Source organism: Nycticebus coucang, chromosome 13 (assembly GCF_027406575.1).
Source record: "Nycticebus coucang isolate mNycCou1 chromosome 13, mNycCou1.pri, whole genome shotgun sequence".
Taxonomy (NCBI): Eukaryota; Metazoa; Chordata; class Mammalia; order Primates; family Lorisidae; genus Nycticebus; species Nycticebus coucang.
In genome coordinates, this window is record NC_069792.1 from 56,858,510 (window position 1) to 56,882,165 (window position 23,656).

Below are 23,656 nucleotides of genomic sequence, written 5' to 3' on the forward strand. Positions count from 1 at the left end.
GAGTGCGATGGCATCATAGCTCACGGCAACTTCAAACTCCTTGAGTCAAGTGATCCTGTTGCCTCAGCCTTTAGAGTAGCTGATACTCGAGGTGGCTGTGACAGTGCCTGACTAGTTTTTCTATTTTTTTAGTAGAGATGAGGTCTCACCCTTGCTGAGGCTGGTTTTAAACTCCTGAGCTCAAGCAGTTTACCTGCCTCAGCCTCCCAGAGTGCTAGGGTTACGAAGCCTGAGCCACCACGGCTGGCCTACTTTCTAATTTGCCTGTTGAAATGTTTCTGGTAAAGGGCGGCGCCTGTGGCTCAGTTGGTAAGGCGCTGGCCCCATATACCGAGGGTGGCGGGTTCAAACCCGGCCCCGGCTGAACTGCAAACCAAAAAATAGCCGGGCGTTGTGGCGGGCGCCTGTAGTCCCAGCTACTCAGGAGGCTGAGGCAAGAGAATCGCTTCAGCCCAGGAGTTGGAGGTTGCTGTGAGCTGTGTGATGCCATGGCACTCTACCGAGGGCGATAAAGTAAGACTCTGTCTCTACCAAAAAAAAAAAAAAAAGAAAGAAATGTTTCTGGTAGGACCTAGAAAAGAGAAAGAATTCTTGATTAAGAAAAATTCTTTGATCTTAAATATTTTGTGCTACAAATGCAAATGAGAATTCAGCATTCAGTGAAATGACACTAGGACATAATAATAATGCAAAAATGAAACAATATTACAATGTGAGGGCTCAATGTGGTGGCTTGAACTCCTGACCTTAAGGGATTCTCCTTTGGCCTCTCAAAGTAGTTAGATTACAGGTGTGAGCCACTGAGCCTGGTCCTGACCTAGGTTTTTAAAATCAAAATATCACTTAAAAGTTATTATTTTTTTCAAGACAGGGTCTCTGCCACCCTGAGTACAGTGCCATGGCATCGTAGCTCGTAGCAACCTCAAGCTCTTGTCCTCAAGTGATCCTCTTACCTCAGTTTCTCTATTTTTAGTAGAGACAGGGTCTCATTATTGTTCAGTCTGTTCTGGAACTCCTGAGCTCAAGCAATCCACCCACCTTGGCCTCTCGGTGCAAGGATTTACAGGCATGAGGTACCACACCCAGTCAACATTTTCTTTTCCTGAACCTGTAAGAGGATCAGTTGTGTTATCAGTTTATATATTCTTTTTTTTTTGTTTGTTTAGAGAAAGAGTCTTGTTTTGTCACCCTCGGTAGAGTGCGATGGCGGTCGCAGCTCACAGCAACCTCAGCTCTTGGATTTAGGCAATTCCCTTGCCTCAGCCTCCCGAGTAGCTGAGACTACAGGTGCCTGCCACAATGCCTGGCTATTTTTTTTTTTTTTTTTGTTGCAGTTTGGCCGGGGCCAGGTTCAAACCTGCCACATTGGTATATGGGGCCAGTGCCCTACTCACTGAGCCACAGATGCTGCCCATTAGTTTATATTTTCAACTGAGAGGCTGCACAACTACAGTATTGAATCCATAAGAAATATTGAAAAGCTAAACCTTTTTAGGCCAGGTGTTGTGGCTCTGGCCTAGAATCCTAACACTCTGGGAGGCTGAGGTGGGTGGATCATCTATGCTCATAAGTTCAAGACTAGCCTGAGCCAGAACCAGAGCCTTTTTCTAAAAATAGCCAGGCATTGTGGTGGATGCCTGTAGTCCCAGCTACTTGGGAGACTGAGGCAAGGGGATCACTTGACCCCAGGCATTTGCGGTTGCTGTGAGTTATGACGCCATAACCTCCACCAAGGGCGACAAAATAAGATTCTTGCCTGGGCGCCTGTAGCACAGTGGTTATGGTGCCAGCCACATACACCAAGGGTGGCAGATTCGAACCCGACCTGGGCTAGCTAAAACAACAATGACAACTGCAACAAAAAATAGCTGGATCTTGTGGTGGGCGCCTGTAGTCCCAGCTACTTGGGAGACTAAGGCAAGAGAATCACTTAAGCCGAAGAGTTTGAAGTTGCTGTGAGCTGTGACGCTATAGCACTCTACCAAGGGCGACATAGACTGTCTTAATAAAGAAAAAAAGAAGTTAAACCTTTTTGAGATCATTAATTTTAGATGAAAACATAAAGTTAATTGAAAGGTTTTCTACATGGAAATTGACTCCAACCTTTACACTGGCATGGACTAAAACACGATTTCTCCAATAACTTTTACATACCTGGTCTTTGTAAGAGTGAAGGTTTTTTTTTTTGAAACAGAATCTCAAACTGTTGCCCTGGGTAGAGAGCTTCACAGCTCACAGCAACTTTGAACGCTTGGAGCTTAAGTGGTTCTCTTGCCTCAACCTCCCAAGTAACTGGGACTACAGGTGCTCACCACAACGCCCGGCCATTTTTGTTGTTGTTGCGGTTGTCATTGTTGTTTTAGCTGGACCAGTCCAGGTTCAAACCTGCCAGCCTGTGTGTATGTGGCCAGCTCCCTACTCAGGTTTGGGAGCACCCCTAACAGTAAAGATGTTAATGAATGTTAATGAAAACGTTCTATGCAGTGATTTTGCAAAGCAGTGGGAACTAGATTTCTTTCTGCAGGACTTCTCAGCATTTCAAACTGTAATGTATTATGCCTCATTCAGAAAGGGGGATATAATCCTCTAATCTCTTCACTTAATCCATTTTTCTCATAGGATAGCTTATGTTTTGATATTCTCTTGTGAAATACGGCATGTCCTCAAATTATGTATAATATGAATATTGTTACACTATGACTACTTATATTTTGGAAGGTCACCTGAGAACATGACCAGTGTTTTGTAATTAGAAATAAGTGTCAGAAAGTTATTATGAGGCTTCTTAGCAATAAAGTGTATATTATGCATGTGCTGATAGGCTAGGCATCCTGGCTCCCATATGTCTTGTCATGTCCTAAGAATTTTATATTACTTCTAGGATATGATCTATGTTGTAAAATTAGACAATATAAATTTTGATCAAGGGAAAATTCAGAATAGAAAGGCACATTTGGATAATTTGACAATAATATTAAGCTGTAAGCATGTTCAAATGGAAGCTTGAATTGCAAAACTTGTGATTTCAAAGGGGAAGAAAGTCGTAAGTTCTCAAATACGTAGAGGACACATTAAATACTGCAGTGGAAGAATCTTCCACAACTTTATAGCATATTCGCTCTTGTGTTTCATTCAGCAGTTTTCTTTTGTTGTATTTATTTTTTGCAGTTTTTGGCCGGAGCCAGGTTTGAACCCACCACCTCCAGTATGTGGGGCCGGCACTCTACTCCTTTGAGCCACAGGCACCGCCCTTTCAGCAGTTTTCTTTTTTTTTTTTTTTTTTTTTTCTTAACATGAGCTTAGTTCAGGTTGCTGAAGGAGTCTTGGTGGTAGTCCTAAATAATTAACGTCTTTACAACTGTGGTATGCTAAGTTTTCTGAATGTAAGCCTTTGAAAAAACCCCTGTGGTATTGTTTTCCCTTGCCCTTCATTTCTTCTTACACTCCCTCAGTTCTTTGTGTGTTCAAGTACTAATTCTAAGGCTTCTTACTCGGCACGAGTATAGCCTCCTTGTAAGTTTATTTTATGTGGTGTACTCTTTCTAACACTGTAGAACTTGAATTCGCTGTTACATTGATTTGTTCATTCGACCCTAACCCTTTTATTCTTTTGTAGTTCTGTCAACTTGGAACTTTTGAATAGAAGTTAAAGTATTATTGGCAACATGTATACATGAGAAATTAACACATAATGGCACTGGAGATTATATTTTAATATTAGTGATATAATGGGGGTAAGAACCTAAAATAGTAAGATATGATTAAACATAATATTACTGGTATAGTGCTCTTTTGATGAACTTAAACCTATTTTCTTATTTGGACTCTAAATTATTGCCATAAAGCAAATGTGCATAATTTTTGTAACAGGTTTATTGAGATAATTCAACAAGACTAATTCATTTTAAGTGTTCACTGGTTTTTAGAGTACTTAGACTTGTGCTAATTTACGCCCGGTTCATTGACTCGATGTCTGTAATCCTACCACTCTGGGAGGCCGAGGCAGGTGGATTGCTTGAGCTTAAGAGTTTAAAAACAGCCTGAGCAAGAGGGAGACCCCATTTCTTAAAAATAGCCAGGCATTGTGGCTGGGACCTGTAGTCCCAGCTACTCAGGAGGCTAAAGCAAGAGAATCACTTGAGCTCAAGAGTTTAAGGTTGCTGTGAGCTATGAGGGCATAGCACTCTACCAAGTGTGACAACATGAGACTCTGTTTTTTAAAAAAATAAAAACTAAAAACAATTTGTGCTAATTGTAGAATATATTTACAGTCTAATCTTTAGATAATCTAATTTTAGATTAATGCATTCTCCCCCAAAGAAACCTTTTAATCATTAGCTAGAAATTCCATTTGTCTTCCTTGTAACCTTCTAACCTTCACTTACTTCTTTCCTAAACAACTATGATTCTTTTTTTTTTTTTTTGTGACAGATTCTTACTGTGTCAACCTCAGTAGAGTGCCTTGGCATCACAGCTCACAGTAACCTCCAACTCTTGGGCTTAAGCGATTCTGTTGCCTCAGCCTCCCAAGTAGCTGGGAGTTTTGCCACCACAATACTCAGCTATTTTGTTGTTGCAGTTGTCATTGTTGCTTTAGCTGGCTCAGGCCAGGTTTAACCTACCAGCCTTGGGCCTCACCTCCCCCCCTACCCACTGAGCTATGGCTGATGCCCTCTTTTTAATTTTTGAGGCAAGGTTTACTCTCATCCAAACTGGAGAGTGCTTTGGTCTGATCATAGCTCACTGCAGCCTCCAGACTCAATTGATCCTCTGACCTCAACCTCCTAAGTAGCAATGGCTACAAGCACATCTGGTCACAACCTGGCTATTTTTTTTTTTATTTTTTGTAGTGATCACATCTTGTTGTTTTTGCCCAGGCTAGTTTCAAACTCCTGGGCTTAGGTAATCTTCCTGCCTTGGCCTTCCAAAGCGCTGGGATTACAGGTGTGAACCATTATACTCGGCCCCATTTTCTGTTTCTATATATTTGACTGTTATGAATATTTCATATGACTGGAAGCAGACCATCTATGGTCTTTCCTGGCTGACTGTCATTCAGCATAATGTTGGAGGTTCATTCTTGTAGCTTGCGTCAGTGCTTCTTCATCCCTTTCTTAGCTAAGTAGCTCATTATATAGAGATGCCACACTTGATTTATGAGTTTTTGGATATTTGGATGTGTTTAGAATTTGGATATTAAGAATGTTACTGTGAACAGTTACATTCATTGTTTTGTGTGGATGTAAGTTTTTCAATTTTCTTGGGAGTGTACCTAGAGGTAGAATTGGTGGGTTATGTAACTATTTAACTTTTAAGAAATTGACAAGTTGTTTTTTCTAAGGGGCTTTATCACTAACAATTTGAGAGTCCTAACTACTCTACATCCTTTACAGTTATCTTTTAAAGCCATCTTCATGCACATGAATTTGCTATCATTATGGTTTTGATTTGCATTTACTTAATGACTTGGTTTTGAATATCTTTGTATATGCTTCTGAGCCCTTGTATATTTGTAGAGAAATGCCTATTCAAATCCTTTTCACAGTTTGAAATGGAGGGTTTTTTTCAAGTTTCAAAATTATTTTATATGTTCTAAAGTTGAGGGCATGATGGCTCTCACCTGTAATCCTAGTCACTCTGGGAGGCTGAGGAGACAAGTGGGGAGACCCTGTCTCTACCAAATATAGAAGAAGTAAGGGGGCCTTTGTGGCAGGCGCTTAGAGTCCCAGCTACTCAGGAGGCTGAGGCAAGAAGATCACTTGACCCCACGAGTTTGAGGTTCCTGTGAGCTATGAGGATATGGTGCTCTTGCCTGGGCCAACAGAGTGAGACTCTGTCTCAAAATAAATAAATAAATAAATAAAATAAATAAATAGGGCAGCACCTGTGGCTCAAAGGAGTAGAGCGCTGGCCCCATATGCTGGAGGTGGTGGGTTCAAACCCAGCCCCAGCCAAAAACTGCAAAAAAAAAAAAAAAAAAAAGTTTTTAGTTTTGATACAGTTAATTTAACTGCTTCGTCTTTTTTCTCCTTTTGGCATCATATCTAACTCAAGATCACAAATATTTACTATTTTTTTCTTCTAAGTGTGTTGTAGATTTCTTTAAGTATATTATTCAATTTGAGTTAACCTTTTATATTATATGAAGTTTAAATTTATCCTTTTGCATGTGAATACATGCATTCCATTGTTCCGTTATGGTTTATTGAAAAGACTATTCTTTCCAGATCAACTTTTGTTGGATTCCCTTGTCAAAAATCAACTGACCCGCTCTTTTTGCCATCTTTCCATGCCACAATAGTGGTGTGATGTATGTCCTAGCTGATCCTCTCAGGAGCCGCAAAGAGAAGCTAACTCCAAAGTCATTGTCTGATTTTTTAACTGGTGATGAAGCATCATTACAATGGTGAATTTCAAATCATTGATGATCACAGAGTTGGGGAAATTGTGAAACCCATAGGTAGATTAAATAAATGTGAAGTTAGTAGCTCTAGATTTCACATGCAATTGAAAGGCCTAGAAAAATGGCAGCGCAATCTGCTCCCCTCTTGTCCATTTGGATCCATTGTACTGACAACTTTAGCTGGCACCAGAGAGTACAAAGAAGCAAAGCGAAAACACTGAGGGAGGCTCGGCATCCGTAGCTCAGTGGTTAGGGCGCCGGCCACATACACTGGAGCTGGCAGGTTTGTACCCGGCCAGAGCCTGCTAACCCAGCGGTTTTCAACCTGTGGGTCATGACCCCTTTGGGGTTTGAATGACCCTTTCACAGGAGTCCCCTAAGACTATCCTGCATATCAGATATTTACATCACGATTCATAACAGTAGCAAAATTATAGTTATGAAGTAGCAACGAAAATAATTTTATGGTTGGGAGTCACCACAACATGAGGAACTGTATTAAAGGGTCGAGGCATTAAGGAAGGTTGAGAACCACTGTGCTGAACAGTGATATCTACAACAAAAAGCCAGGTGCTGTGGCCACAGCACTCTACGTAGGGTGACATACTGAGACTCTGTCTCCAAAAAAACTGAGGGAAAATGCTGAAATTTTTCCTTTTCTTTCATGTTTTTGAGACAGAGTTTCACTGTGTTGCCCTCGGTAGAGTGCCATGGTGTCACAGCTCACAGCAACCTCCAGCTCTTGGGCTTAACTAATTCTCTTGCCTCAGCCTCCCAAGTAGCTGGGACTACAGGCACCTGTCTCACAATGCCTGGCTATTTTTTGGTTGTATTTGTCGTTGTTTGGCAGGCCTGGGCTGGATTTGAACCCGTCTGCTCCAGTGCATGTGGTTGGCGCTCTAGCCACTTGAGCTACAGGTGCCGAGCCTGGCATTTTTCTTAGGGATGTAATACATATGTACAAAATGCTTCAGTGGACTAAAATAATAATTGATCCTAAGTGTAAGGTTTATTGCTGTTAACTTTTGTCAAATGATCTATACATTGCCTTGATTACTATAGCTGTATAACAAGTTTGGAATTTGTGAAATGTTAAGTCCTCCTTTGTTCATTTTTGAGAGTTTTGTTTACTGTGTTCTTTTCCTTTCCATATACCTTTTAGGTTCTGCTTTGCCAAATCTATAAAAAAGCCATTTGGAATTTTGAAAGCCATTTTATTAAGTCTGTAGATGAATAGTGGTATAGCCTGTCTAACCATGTTAATTTTTTTTATTTGTGGCTTGGCGCCTGTAGCTTAATGGTTAGGGTGCTGCCACATGCACCAGGGCTGGTGGCCTGGGCCTGCTAAACAACAATGACAACCACAACAAAAAGAATAGCTAGGTGTTTTGATGGCACCTGTAGTCCTAGCTACTTGGGAGGCTGAGGCAAGAGAATTGCTTAAGTCCAGGAGTTGGAGGTTGCTGTGAGCTGTGACACTATGGCACTCCACTGAGGTTGACATAGTGATACTGTCTCCAAAAGTTTGAGGTTGCTGTGAGCTATGACACCACAGCACTCTATCAAGTGTGACAAAGTGAGACTGTCTTAAAAAAAAAAAAAATCTAAGTTGTGTTTTACATTTAAGTGTCATCAGAATTTTTATTGCTTTAGATGGTGAATATACTTGTCATTTATAACCTTAAATTTCTAGTTTTATAACTTTTACCTTGGCTATTCTTTTTATCTTGATTATATTTTGAAGGTACTAAGACCCCAGACTTAATTTATAGAAGATCTTTAGGCAAAGGGAATAGAATATGCCAGGACAAAGCTGTGAAAGTAAGTTGTATACTGTGGAAATGACTTAACTTTCATGTGTACTGGAAAAGTCTCAGTAACTAGTAATAAAGTATGTGGAGAGGTCCCAGTGGTCCTTAAGTGTTAGGTTTGATGCCTATCAGGTATTTGACATTAGCAAATATAAACTTTGAACAAATGCTGGTTATATAGGGGGAAAGAATTATACTAGAAGCTAAATTTGGGTGTTTCTCTAGTTTGAAAAAGAGCTAATTGTTTGTATGAAGAGTTGGGAAATTATCAACTCTTAGTTTTGTTTTGTTTTTTTTTTTTTTAAGTTATGGCTGAGTAATGGATAATGTCCTACTCAGACCCAAATTTCATCATTTCCTTTCTTTAATATCATAGCTGCATGTAAATTGACTTTTAAGCCTCTATGCACAGTGGTTTCCAAAATTGGTTTCCATTGGGATAATTTGGAGGCCTTTAAAGAACACTGATATGCTAATATTTATATTTTCCTCTCAAGTTTCTGATTTTTTTTTTTTTTTTTTTTTTTTTTTTGGATTTTGGCCAGGGCTAGGTTTGAACCCACCACCTCTGGCATATGGGACCGGCGCCCTACTCCTTAAGCCACAGGCGCCACCCAAGTTTCTGATTTTGAATACTTTAGAATAAGATCTTATTATAGAGAGTGGTAAAATGTTTAGAAAAGTCTCGAAGTGATGCTAGTTTGCAAACTAGTCGAGAAGCACTACTTTAGAGACATAAAAGGTTAAGGGCAGCTGGATGTCATATATCATAACATTTTCAGCCTCCTGTTATCTAAAAAAATGATGAAATAGAACAATGGCTACATAAATAGCATGAGTGAGATAATGTTATAGCATTTTATGTTATGGCAAATCATTGAATCTGAAGAATAGTCCTGTGACACTACGTAGGCACTAATTTTTCTGGGTTAGCAAATAAACTAATTTCTGAAAAATTATGTGACATGCTCAAGAAAAAAGAGTTTCTGGGACTAGAGGCACCTCTGAAGCCAGTCCTATTAACTCATGTGGTAGGATTATGTAGGATAATCTCAAAAAATTTTAATCCCTTCTATTAATATGTTTCCTTTCTTTGCAATGGGACAGTTATATACTTAAATTAATAAAGATTATAAATCTACAGTCTATTGCTCCTTGAGCTATTAATTTTTGAAAATATTTTCCTATATATATTTTGAGTGATGGGTATTAGTCTACCAATTGTTGTAGAAAACAGATTGGGTGGGAACACAGTGAAGCTAATTGTGTCAACCATGGTAGTTACCCGAGTTGCCACCCAGTGTTAGATACTCACTTGGTTTATGTTCCTTAGAGGTAATTTCTGGATATAAACCAGAGGTCCTATTCATCACTTTTCCCCCTTGTGTTACTGGTGATGGATTTCATTTGTTTTTTTTTTTTTTTTTTTTTTTTGTAGAGACAGAGTCTCACTTTATGGCCCTCGGTAGAGTGCCATGGCCTCACACAGCTCACAGCAACCCCCAACTCCTGGGCTTAAGCGATTCTCCTGCCTCAGCCTCCCGAGCAGCTGGGACCACAGGCGCCCACCACAACGCCCGGCTATTTTTTGGTTGCAGTTTGGCCGGGGCTGGGTTTGAACCCGCCACCCTCGGTATATGGGGCCGGCGCCCCACTGACTGAGCCACAGGCGCCGCCCGATGGATTTCATTTGTTATGTATCCCTTCCAAATCCTTCCACTTCCATTTTTACACATCAGGTTGGAAAATATAACTCAGGGGTGCTGTAGCACTTTGTTGTGCTGATGTTGTGCTTTACTTTTGCTTATGTATATAGGTGGAACAGTCTGTTCTTTGGAGCAAGCAATCACTTTGGGTACTTTTGGTCTCTGTGGCTGTGGTTCCCATTAATCTTTTGTAGTCATGTCTTTTCATGCCTTAGTATTCCTGATAAGTAGCCGGAATCATCAATAAGCTGGGCCTTGGGAGTGGTGCTTTATGGTGGAGTGACTGTGAGGCTTACTTCTCTCTTTCCTTTCCCTTTAAGAATCTCAGAGTGATGTAGGTGAAGCCCTTCATGTAAGTCTGCATTAACTTCACTACCTGTCAACTTTCGGCTTTTGTGGACCTGTGAGACAGAATTCCTATGGTGTTCTTATAGGAAAGATGGCTCTGAGAAGTATAAGAAAGATCACCCTGAGAAAGTCTATTTTCTTAAGTAACTAATGTTTTTAGAGTAAGTATTCAACATTGTCTATTCCTATTGGTTCACTGTGCTTTCTCTCCCTTTAGTCCCCCAGGTTCGCCTAATAGTCTTGGCTACTTCCCTACAGCTGCTAATCTTAGCGGTGTCCCTCCACAGCCTGGCACGCTGGTCAGAATGCAGGGCCTGGCCTACAATACTGGAGTTAAGGAAATTCTTAACTTCTTCCAAGGTTACCAGGTCAGTAGCTTGAAGAAGAAACGTCCTCAGTGCCCTTCTTAAGTTGATTTGCCTAAAGACTGCAGACAGGAAAGAGATTCTATGAAACTCGTGTGTGTATGTAATAGTAGTAATGGATTTGCTGATGGAAGCAAATAAATCCTAGAATCAGTGACCAGGGAACTGACTACAAGCTCATCCTGGTGACCAGGTTAGGACTTTTTCCCATGTTATCTTAATGCTGGTGTTTTTTTGAAAACTGAGCAATTTTGGGAAAGTTCTTTAGGGCACATAGCAGTATAGATGTTTTCACCTAAAACAGAAGTGACCAAGAGATGGAGTTTTTCTCAAAGTTGGGTGTCAAATCTGGCTATAGAAAAGTTCCCATCCAATCTGTTTTCCACTTAAAAATGGAGTTGAGGTCAGGCAAAGTGGCTCACACCTGTAATCCTTGCACTCTGGGAGGCCAAGGTGGGAGGATCCCTTGAGCTCAGACGTTTAAAACCAGCCTGAGCAAGACCCCATGTCTGCTAAAAACAAAAAATTAGCCCAGCCTTGTGGCGGGCCTCTATGGGCCTCTATAGTCCCAGCACGCAGGAAGATTCCTTGGCTGAGGCAATTGCATTCCAGCCTGGGGCAACAGAGTGATACTCTTATCTCAATTCAAAAGAGAAAAGGAATTTAAAGGTGAACCTTCAAAAAGTGATCAGCACCCTCTACCTAATGTGAACAAAAACGATGCCCAACTGGAGATTCAGTAAGTCTTTAGATGATAACACCTTAAAATGAGCTCGAGAGTATTTGACGAGCCTTTCCTAAAGTGATCTGTTAATTCTAATGAAGCTGACGTTTGTGCTTGACAGTTCTTTTTCTACCACAGTCTGTGTCCATCAGTTTTCTGACAAGCTAAAGAATGAGATGATTTTTAGTAAGAGCTCTGAAACAGTAAACAAAATCTCATTGCCATTTCATCTGAGCAGACACCTTTCCTTCCTCAAGTCACATAATTATCTAAAAGTGGAATTCCCTCTTACCTGTCCCCTCTGAAAATAAGTAACCTGTAGTCTTTTGATTGTACTAATAACAAAAATTACCTCTTTCTTCCTGGAGCTGAACTTTGCTGAAGTCTTCAGATATGAGAAGCTATTGGGCATAACTGTCTAATCTTAAAATAGTTCTTGAGCAATTACAGTACCACATTACAAAGGTCCTATCTGCAGAGGTGTTGTTTCACTATTAGAATAAGTTTATAAGTTTGGTTTTCGTGTGTCAGGAAGGATTGTGATCTTAGCTAGAGTTATTTCAGTGGTGATGCTACTGACCCCATCCCTACCACATTACCATATTTATGTCAAGGGCTTTTAGCATACCAAGGGTATTTTTCTGATAAATGAAAAAACTGAAGATGGACAAAAGATGTCTTTTTTTCCTGGCATCCCATATTTTTACCAGATGTAAGATTTTAAGAAAAAGTTCAATAGATACTTTATTCTTTACTAAATAATTATGCTGTTTTTGGAAGACCTTGAGAGGCATAAAAAAAGTTACTTTGCAAACATCATGTCTGGCTTACTAAATTATAAAGGAATAGAAAATTTTAGTGAAAGTTTACTGACAAGCTTGCTTAATGTCATGGAGAAAACATTTTGACTATTTCATTTTCTCCATTGTCTTTCAACTGCAGAAAGCTTGAGGAAATGTTCAGACTTTAGTGGTCAGCTGAATTAATTTCTTTTAGTTTGACTAATCAAACTAAACTTATGTGCATACTTAATAGAATTAAGCAGTCTTACATATCTATTAGTAATGAGTAAAATTGCTCTTATGAGAAGTATCATGGTTGGCATTTGTGGGTATTCACTTTACCACATACACATAATAATAGTGATTATGTCTAGATTTATGACTAAAGGATTGACTTGTTAAAATTGAGATAAAACAATTTTGGTCTGTAGCAGGTTTTTGTTTTTTTTTTTTAGTAGCTTGTAGTGTCATTCAAGGTGCAAATTATTTCATCTTAAGGCATTTGGTCTTTGTTTCTAAAGTTCTTGGAATTTATGAACCAGATTAATGAATTAAGATTACATAGGCACCTCAATTATCTAATTTACTATATCAAATTATTTCATTATCTTCCTTTAATGATCTGAGCTCTGAGGCAGTTTTAGTGCACACATTTAAAAAATCTTTATGCCTAACCTAATTTCCTATCATTCTGACATAAAATCTTACGTTTTTTACTGTCTTTAATCTATGCCTTCTTATTTTGGGTTTCCTATTCTCAGTTGGTCAGGTAATAGCCATTCACCGTGGGGTTCCACATTCTTTAGATTTGACTTTTAAAATCTGTGGATGACATTTAATAAAAAATAGTGATCACCTAAGTATAATTTGTATATATTGCTATCAATTTAATAGGTTGTAATTTTATTTCTGGTTAGGATTAATTTTATATAATTATGCACGTGTAACAAGAAATGATATAACTAGGGAAATATTCAGGCAATAATTGGTCAGGTAAATGAAATTTTTGTTTTTCCCCCCTAACTGTTCTGAAGCTGAAGAAATTTCTTGATAGTCTCTGATTCTATATTTTAAAAAATATAAATGTGTCTTGGCTGGGTACAGTGGCTCATGCCTGTGATCCCACCAATTGGGAGGCGAAGGGTGGGGGGGTGGATCGGCTGATCTCACAGGTTCAAGACCAGCCTGAGCCACAGTAAGACCCTATCTCTAAAAAACAAAGCCAGGCCCTGTCACAGGTGCCTGAAGTCCCAGCTACTTGGGAGGCTAAGGCAGGAGAATCACCTAAGCCCAAGAGTTTGAGATTGCTGTGAGCTGTGACACAATGAGACTCTGTCTCCAATAAATAAAAATATATATATGTGTGTGTGTGTGTATATCTTGATGTAAAATTGGCATGTCTTATATACATATATGTGTGTGCATACATGTGTTCTTTAAGTACAATTTTTGGATGTATTTTCCCCAACCTTTAGCAAAATTCCTTCCATAAAACTACTACAACTTTGCACTTTCTGTTTTTCATTTGGGATTGAGGTAAAGCCAGAAAGAGCAAGGATTTACGAAAAGAGTAATTCTGATGGCTAAAGCAAGATACAGGATATGGGTGTTCCTTTTGAACCTACAATCTTATAAATTTAAGGTACTTGGATTAGGTCCATTTTGATAAACAAGATTAATAGAATGAGAACAAAATTTATGACAAACTACAATGAAAAATTTTTATAATGGGTATGTCATACTCTAATTAGTAAAAGAAACATGAACTTAGGAAATTGTGTATTTCTGTTCATGGGCTTCTTGTACTGAAATGGACCCTCGTGTCCTTCTGCAATTCCTTTCACTTTTTTTTTTTTTCCTTTTTGAGACAGAGTTTCACTCTGTTGCTCTGGGGGTGAGTGCTCTGCTGTCATAGCTCATAGCAACCTCAAACATCTGGGCTCAAGTGATATTCTTGCTTCATCCTCCTAAATAGCTGGGACTATAGGCGTCCACCACAACACCTGGCTAGTTTTAGAGACTGGATCTTGCTCTTGCTCAGGCTTTCAAACCTGTGAGCTTAGGCAGTCCACCCTCCTGGGCCTGCCAGAGTGCTAGGATTATAGGCATGAGCCACTTGTGCCTGGTCCCTTTCGCTTTTTCATTTGCTCTTTGCATTACCTTTTAACGTCAATGGCTTTGCATTGTGAATAAATGCTAGTTTTTCTTTCCAGAGTACTGACTTTAATCATTGTAACTTTAGGCTCCCCGCGCCTGTGGCTCAAGCTGTGGCTCAAGCAGCTAAGGCGCCAGCCACATACACCTGAGCTGGCTGGTTCGAATCCAGCCTGGGCCCGCCAAACAACAGTGACGGCTGCAACCAAAAAATAGCTGGGCTTTGTGGTGGGCGCCTCTAGTCCCAGCTACTTGGGAGGCTGAGGCAAGAGAATTGCTTAAGCCCAGGAGTTGGAGGTTGCTGTGAGCTGTGATGCCACAGCACTCTACCCAGGGCAATAGCTTGAGGCTCTGTCTCAAAAAAAAAAAAAAAAAAATCATTGTAACTTTAGATCTCCCTCCACTAAGGTTTTTACTTGTCCTATTGAGAGAATTAGATTGATATTATAAATTCATCTAATAGCATTTAAAATTCACTGCGTCATTTATAGAGATACCGAGTATTAGACTTACTGTACACTGGCTTGTAAGTAACTGGTTCTCACGCATTTGATATCTAATCGTACCTATGGTATGATAGAAAATGTACTGTTGGCAAGACCTTAAGTGTTTGGTCTCCTGGGTTCTCATGGTATGGTTTTGTTCTCTTTTTAATCCACGTTGTCATTCAAACTTCCTTTCGAAAAGAGATTTTGTGGTATTTAAACATGTTAGGTAAGAAGTAGATATTGGGCTTAGCATATACACATGTGGTTTGTTCCAGTGTTTACTTGTTTCCTACAATCTAAATGTTCTATAGTATTGTTGGTAGACCTATTTAGTTGAAATATTAACCATCCATAGTGACAGTTGTCCATCTTTTGATCCTGTTTGTTTTAACTTGCATTTTAGTATGCAACCGAGGATGGACTTGTACACACAAATGACCATGCCAGGACTCTACCCAAAGAATGGGTTTGTATTTAAGGGCCCCACCAGTTAGACCATCCTCAGAAAAGAAGGTAAGGCTCTACTGATGCAAGTTTAATTGTAAAGGGCCAAAAAAATTGAGGTCAATAATCTGAAGGTGTTTTCAGTTTTTGGTTGGGGCTGGGTTTGAACCTGCCACCTGCGGCGTATGGGGCCAGTGCCCTACTCCTCTGAGCCATACGTGCTGCCCAAGAATCTGAAGGTGTTTCAAGTCAATTGAGAGGGTCCCTTTTTTCTTCAGTGTGTTGAAGAAATGTCAGAAATCCTGGAAGGAATAGAGACTGGAATTAAGTTTGTCATCTTAGGAGACAGTATTTAAACATTTTATATATGATAGTTGTGTGTTATTTAGGGGTAAGGGAAAACTTTTCCATTTGGAAATTGCTGTATTTTATGTGGAGTACAGGATGTATATTCCTTTCTTTAAATTGAGGTAAAAGTCACCCAACAAAATTTACCATTTTAAAGTGTACAACTCATTGGTTTACTATGTTTACAACATCATGCAACTAATACCTCTACTGGGTTCGAAAACGTTTTTGTCATTCCCTATTTTTTCACCCAATGGTTCCTGGCAACTGATCAACTATCTCTATATTTGCCTCTTCTGGGTATGTCGTATAAATAGAGTCATATAATGTGTGCCTTTTTATTATTTGGCTTCTTTGGCTTTGTATGTTTTTTAAGGCTCACCCTTGTTTTAACATATATCAGTATATAATTCCTTTTTATGGCTAAATAATAATCCACTGTATGGATATATCACATTTATCCACTGATGGACACTTGGGTTGTTTCTACTTTGTGGTTATTGTGAATAGTGCAGATAATGAGCATTCATGTAGATTATTTGAGTATGTATTTTCACTTGTCTTGGGTATATACTTGGGAATAGAATTGCTGAGTTATATCATCATTCTTTTGGTTTGAGTATACTTTTTCCAGTTTCCTTTTTGTAAAAAAAAAAAAAAATTTGGTAACATATATATAAAACATAGTGTACCATCTTAATTTAAATGTGTAGTTCAGTGGCATTAAGTGTACGTCACAATATTGGGCAACCATCACCACCATCCAGCTCTAGCACTTTTACTGCAACTATATACGTTAAAAATAACTCTCCCCTTTCCCCCAGTCCCTGGCAACCACCATTCTACTTTCTGTCTCTGTGAATTTCATTATTCTAGGTAGTCTCTAATAAGTGGAATGATTTATCCTTTTGTGATTAGCTTATTTCACTTAGATTTAGGTATACTTTTATTTATTTATTTTTTAAGTCTTACTATTTTGCCCTTGTAGAGTCCTGTGGCATCACAGCTCACAGCAACCTCCAACTCACGGCAGTAAGTGATTCTCTTGCCTCAGCCTCCCAAATAGCCGGGACTACAGGCACCTGACACAATGCCCAGCTATTCTTTGTTGTTGTTGTCATTGTCGTTTAGCAGGCCCAGGCCGGGTTCAAACCCACCAGCCTCAGTGCATGTGGCTGGCGCTCTAACCACTAAGCTATGGGCACCGAGCTTTGGGTATACTTTTAAATGTTCTTTACTCCAAAATGGATGCAAGGATTTTGTTTTGTTTTGTTTTGAGACAGCAGGCCATTGCCCTGGGTAGAGCGCTGTGGCATCACAGCTCACAGCAACCTCCAACTCCTGGGCTCAAGCTATTCTTCTGCCTCTACCTCCCAAGTAGCTGAAACTACAAGCACCTGCCACAATGCCCGGCTAATTTTTGGTTGCAGCCGTCATTGTTTGGCTGGCCCAGGCTGGATTCCAACCTGCCAGTTCAGATGTATGTGGTTGGCGCCTTAGCCGCTTTGGCCACAGGCGCCGAGCCTGGTTTGGTTTTTTTGAGATAGTGTCTCACTATGTTGCCCTCGGTAGAGTGCGATGGCGTCACAGCTCAGAGCAACCTCAAACTCTGGGGCTTAAGTGATTCTCTTCCTTCAGCCTTCCAAGTAGCTAGAACTACAGGTGCTGGCCACAACACTGGCTATTTTTTGTTGTAGTTGTCATTGTTGTTTAGATGACCCGGGCTGGGTTTGAACTCGCCAGTCTGAGTGTTATGTGGCTAGTGCTATAACCACTGTGCTACAGACGCTGAGCTGATGGAAGGAAGTTTTTTTTAGAAATAGTTTTTTTTGACTTTTGGTTTGGTTTATATCTCCCCTTCACACATACCACTTTTTCTTAAACGATACATTCTGTGCCAGGCTTCCCAAGAGATGAAGCTTTACGAACATGTTCAGGAGTTTCTGTAGTTTACCTCATCATTTTTTTTTGTAGAGACAGAGTCTCACTGTACCGCCCTCGGGTAGAGTGCCGTGGCGTCACACGGCTCACAGCAACCTCTAACTCTTGGGCTTACGCGATTCTCTTGCCTCAGCCTCCCGAGCAGCTGGGACTACAGGCGCCCGCCACAAAGCCCAGCTATTTTTTATTTATTTATTTATTTATTTATTTATTTATTTTTTGTAGAGACAGAGTCTCACTTTACCGCCTTCAGTAGAGTGCCATGATGTCACAGGACTCACAGCAACCTCTAGCTCTTGGGCTTCCGTGATTCTCCTGCCTCAGCCTCCCGAGCAGCTGGGACTACAGGTGTCTGCCACAACGCCCGGCTATTTTTTGGTTGCAGTTCAGCCAGGGTTGGGTTTGAACCCGCCACCCACGGTATATGGGGCCGGCGCCCTACTCACTGAGCCACAGGCGCCGCCCACTTCATCATTTTTGACTATTGGTTTTCTGGGATGTTGTTTCCTATTTTGTTAATGTTTTCATGGCTGACGACCCCCTGGACTTTAACTGTATTGATTCCAAATTGGAAATGGGGTTGCTCGGTCATCCTTGAGAAATTAGAGTTATCTTAGGCTCATCCGATTTTTATCTTAGGCTCAGCGCCTGTAGCTTAGCAGCTAGGGTGCCTGCCACATAACACCAGGGCTGGCAGGTTCGAACCCTGCCCGGACCAGTCAAACAACAATGACAACTGCAACAAAAAAATAGCTGGGTGTTGTGGCGGGCACCTGTAGTCCTAGCTACTTGAGAGGCTGAGGCAAGAGAATCACTTAAGCCCAAGAATTTGAGGTTGCTGTGAGCTGTGACGCCAGGACAGTCTACTGAGGGTGACATAGTAGGACTCTATCTCAAAATAAATAAATAAATAAAAAATTATATACAGGCCTCTCACTCTGAAGTGCAGAAACCCCAGTTCTGGGTTGAAAATGATGATTTATTGGATCTGCTATTTTCGGAGATGTTTCAAAATGTCTTGGTCCTCCCAAGGAACATCTGGTTCAAGTACTTTGCAGTGGGCATGGGGCTATTCTCTATGCTGGCTCCCAGTGCTGACAGTGCATTATTCCAGCCTATTGGTGTCCCTTTTTGTCCATATTTTGTCCTTCTAAGTATTCATGATTCAACACCTTTGATAAACACACTGTCTATATTTGTTAATGATTATACTGAATATAATTAATTTGATAAACGCACTGTCTTGAATGGCTCAGTGAGTAGGGCACTGGCCCCATATACCGAGGATGGTGGGTTCGAACCCGGCCCTGGCCAAACTGCAACAACACAAAAAAATATATAGCCAGGTGTTGGTGGCAGGTACTTGTAGTCCCAGCTACTCGGGAGGCTGAAGCAAGAGAATTGCCTAAGCCCAGGAGTTGGGGGTTGCTGTGAGCTGTGACATTACGGCACTCTACTGAGGGCGATAAAGTGAGACTCTGTCTCAAAATAATAATAATAATAGAATATAGAGTTACTTTGTTGCCCTTAATAGAGTGCTGTGGCATCATAGCTCACAGCAACCTTAAACTCTTGGGTTCAAGTGATTCTCTTGCCTCAGCCTCCCAAGAAGCTGGGATTACAGGCACCTGCCACAACACCTGGCTATTTTTTGAGGTGGGTCTCCCTCTTGTTTAGGCAGGTCTCAAACTCCTGAGCTAGGTGGTCCACGCATCTCAGTCTCCCAGAGTGGTAGGATTTATACACGTGAGCCACTGCTGCTGGCCTAGAATGGAAGTTTTTGACATTACATTAGACATATCCTAAACTGACTATAAGTCATTACTCAGCATCTCTAATTCCACCCTATGTTTATAAAAGACGTCCATAAAATTTATGTGTAATTTAAAATTTTACAGTATTTTAAGTTGTACAGGAACTTTATGGACACCCTGTATATTTGGGGTCATGATAGAATAACAAATCAGGTGTTTTGCTCACAGTTCAAATATCCATATTTTCTTATTCTAAAAATCAGATTAATCTGTCTTTATATTGAGAATTTTAAAAAATTCACTGTATGACATATTAGGCGTAAGTTACCTTGTTTGATTATCTCAACCCAAGGATTTAAGAATCATAAAGTAAAAATATTTGCTCATTAAAATAAATTTTGAGCATGGAAACAGATACTAAGAAATCACTAATCCCACCACCCAGAAATAACCATAATAAATATTTCCTTTCACCTTTTTTGTTTGCCCATGTGTAATTTTGGACCTTCTCTTCTCTCTCAACTTTATTTATTTTTTCTCCCCCCCCTTATCAATATCAAATTCATGATCACAGACCACCTTTTATACTAATATAGTTCTTAGTCTATGTATGTTTTTATCCACAGTCTTGTGTGAGTCTGATCATATTTTATATTGTGAGACTCATCTGAGAAGCTTCAGGGCAGGTACCTGTAGCTTCATTTAACAGATAGGAGGGCAGCGCCTGTGGCTCAAAGGAGTAGGGCACCAGGCCCATATGCTGGAGGTGGCGGGTTCAAACCCAGCCCCAGCCAAAAACTGCAAAAAAGAAAAAAAAAAAAAACCAACAAATGAGGAAATGAACCCCAGAGAGTTTAGGAAACTTTCACAAAGTCATACAGCTAATGAATAAACTGACAAAAAGATCTAGGACTTCTGGCTTCAGTCTTGGGGCTCTTTTCTGTTGATCACATATGTGTAGTAGCATGGCCGACTTAAGTTCTTACAGTGGATTTAAAGATGGCCCCAAGATATGTCTATATCCTGATCTCTGTGACTATTACATTCTGTGGCAAAAGCTATGAATAAGGTTCTTGAGAAGAAGTACATGTCATGAATTATCTGGGTGGCCCTAGATGCAGTGCATCCATGTATCCTATAAGAGAGGCCTAGGGAAATCAGACAGACACATACAGTGGAGCAGTGCGACCTGGGAGGCAGAGATTGAAGTAGACACAGCCAGGCAGTGGTTACAGCCACCAGAGGCTACAAGGGGAGCAAAGAACTGATTGTTGCCAGAGCCTTCAGATATCAAGCAGTGCCTACTGACACTTTTTTTTTTTTTTTTTGAGACAAAGTCTCACTCAGGCATCACAGCTCACAGCAACCTCTAACTCTTGGGCTTAAGCGATTCTCTTGCCTCAGCCTCCCAAGTACCTGGGACTATAGGTGCCCGCCACAACACTTGTCTATTTTTGTTGTTGTTGTTGGAGTTGCCATTGTTTACCTGGCCCGGGCCAGGTTCGAACCTGCCACCCTTGTGCATGTGGCCGATGCTGTAACTACTGTGCTACAGGCTCCGATCCCTTACTGACACTTTCTGATCTCTGACTTAAAGCTTCAAGAATTGTGAGAGAATAAATTTCTGTTATTTTAAGTCACCATATTTATGGTAAATGATTATAGTTAGCCAAGAAACTAGTACAGTGTTCTGAAAAATATGTGACAGAATGATCTCACTGTGGGTTATAGGATTAGGTCGCTAATGCCCGTGACAAGATCTGGTCAAGAAGTCGCACTGCTTTTGTCTTCTTTTGCAATGTCTTATTAGCCCTGGCTAAGCTTGTTAACTACCGCTAAGAACTGAACTATATTCTTCTTTTCCTCTCTTTCTCTCTTTCTGTTTTTTTAAAAAGCCTCAGCCTCCTGAGTAGATGGGACTATAGGTACGGTGCCTGCCACAATGCCTGGCTTTTTTCTATTTTTAGTATAGATGGGGTTTTGCTTTTGCCTAGGCAGGTCTGGAACTCCTGAGCTCAAGCACTCCACTGGCCTTGTTCTTCCAGAGTTCTAGGATTGTGGAAATGAGCCACCCTCTGAGCCACATTTCTCTTTTTGTCATTAAACAAACAAAAAAACATCTCCAGCATTTTGCAAACCATTGAAGATGCCCAGAGTCTTTCCTTGGAAACGAGTAGATGTTGGGCTAAAAGAAAGGACCTCTCAGCTGGCTGGAGAAGTTTTATTTTCCCAAGTACTGTTAAGTTCCTAGGTTTTCTTTACATTGTGGTTTTTGTTTTGTGTAAGAGAGAGGGTCTCTCTGTGTCACCCAGGTTTGGCTGATCTCAAAGGCAGTATCAGCTCCTTAATTTAAATCTGTCAATAGTTCATGGCTATAACTGTATTTTTTTTTTGGTAGAGATAGAGTTTCACTTTATCACCCTCTGTAGAGTGCTGTGGCATCACACTGCTCACAGCACCCTGCAACTCCTGGGTTTATGCGATTCTCTTGCCTCAGCCTCCGGAGTAGCTAGGACTACAGGAGCCTGTCACAATGCCCGGCTGTTTTTTTGTTGCAGTTTGGTTGGGGCCAAGTTTGAACCTGCCACTCTCCGTATATGGGACCAGCGCCCTACCCGTTGAGCCACAGGTGCTGCCCTATAACTGTATTTTGTATGGAGGTGACAGTACTTTAAAGGTAGCATTTCCCTGCTATGTAAAGGGGGCATAAAATTACTTCAGAAAATAACAGTTCTGCATATGTGTCTTAACATATTTTCTGTGAGAATCCGGTAGATTAATGAATGCACACAAGTTTTATAAATTATAAAGATCTATATTAATTTTTTTACTGTAGTTATAATAATCATAGGGGCAAAGCTTTGATTTCTTTTTTTTACATTATTATCAAAATTCTAGGCATAATTCAGATTTCACCAGTTTTTCCATTAATATTCTTTTCCTGTTCAGTATTCAATCCAGGATTTTACATTGAATTTTATTGTCCTGTCTTTATGTCCTGGTTTGTGCTAGTTTTTCCTTATTTTTCATGACCTTGACACTTGAGGTATATACTGCCTTTTTTTTTTTTTTTTAAGACAGTCTCACTATGTCCCCCTCGTTATGCTCTGGCGTCACAACTCACAGTAACCTCAAACTCTTGGGCTTAAGTGATTCTCTTGCCTCAGCCTCCCGAGTAGCTAGAACTACAGGCAGCCGCCACAACGCCAGCTATTGTTGCAGTTGTTATCATTGTTTAGCTGGCCCAGGCCAGGCTTGAACCCAGCAGCCTTGGTGTGGACTCAGGCTTATTTATTTGGTCTCTTGGTTTATAATCCAATACTACATTGTTTCATTGCTCAGATTATTCCAGCTTTGGTCCCTGCGTGCTCGTTAAGGTCCCCTCATGTGCCTCTTTTAACATGTCCCCATTCTTTTTTTTTTTTGAGCATTTCCTTTGAGGGCCTTTGACTATAACTAATCTAGGCTCCAGGTTTCTTGATCTCTTCACTTATCTTGGGTTTTAACCTCCTTGCATCAGTGTTTGCTTGCCTCTTGGTCATTGTACCACCAACCTCAAGCAACAGGGTTTTTTAACTTTCTGGTTGAGAACGTTTTCTGTACTTTCTAAATGACAAAGGGATTCCTACTAGGAAATTTTATTCAAAACAACTCAGTATTTATGTCTGTCAAGCAGTTAATTATGACATGAAAATACAAGAATTCTGTTTCTACATTCAATCATGTTATAACTCCATGTTGTGAGGTCTTGTGTAGGATGATTAAAAAGAACAGAAATCTTTTTCTCTGAGGTCTATTTACTTTTTCTTTTTCTCTATTTATGTAAAATAAAACTGAGTCCAAAAATAACAAGCACAGATAGGATTTTTTATACTTGAAGGCTTTAAAAATGTAGGCAATAGATTATAATATTTTTTCAAAGTATTTATAGTTCTCTTTAAGTATAAAGTTTGGATTACTTTATTATGGATTGGAAGTGATTTTTGGCTTTTTGTAGTATAATTTCTTTTCTTTTCTTTTTTTTTTGAGACAGAGCCTCTAGCTGTCGCCCTGGGTAGAGTGCGATGGCATCACAGCTCACAGCAACCTCTTAACTCCTGGGCTCAAGTGATTCTCTTGCCTCTGCCTCCCAAGTAGCTGGGACTACAGGTGGCCGCCACAGCACCCGGCTATTTTTTGGTTGTAGCTGTCGTTGTTTGGGGGGCCCGGGCTGGATTCGAACCCACTAGCTCAGGTGTATGTGGCTGGCACCTTAGCCGCTTGAGCTACAGGTGCTGAGCCAGTATAATTTCTTATAGTAACCAATATTTTAGTTTCTAGTCAAAAGGTTTTTTTTTTTGTTTGTTTGTTTGTTTGTTTTTTGAGACAGTCTCACTTTGTCACCCTTG

At 40.3% G+C, this 23,656-nt stretch overlaps 1 protein-coding gene across 8 annotated transcripts in view; it reads left to right on the top strand.

Moving 5' to 3' along the window:
- The window catches only part of ESRP1 (epithelial splicing regulatory protein 1), a 76,723-nt gene that overhangs the window by 47,114 nt on the left and 5,953 nt on the right, over positions 1-23,656 (top strand). For 3 of the 8 annotated variants that reach the window (XM_053558814.1, XM_053558811.1, XM_053558810.1), the window contains 2 exons: positions 10,486-10,636; positions 15,185-15,294. The exons of 2 other annotated variants lie outside the window; for them this stretch is intronic. In XM_053558814.1, the coding sequence (XP_053414789.1) occupies positions 10,486-10,636; positions 15,185-15,259 (226 nt within the window). In that variant the 3' untranslated portion in view covers positions 15,260-15,294. The remainder of the gene's footprint in view (positions 1-10,485; positions 10,637-15,184; positions 15,295-23,656) is intronic. 3 more of the 8 variants (XM_053558813.1, XM_053558812.1, XM_053558815.1) reach the window with 2 other exon arrangements.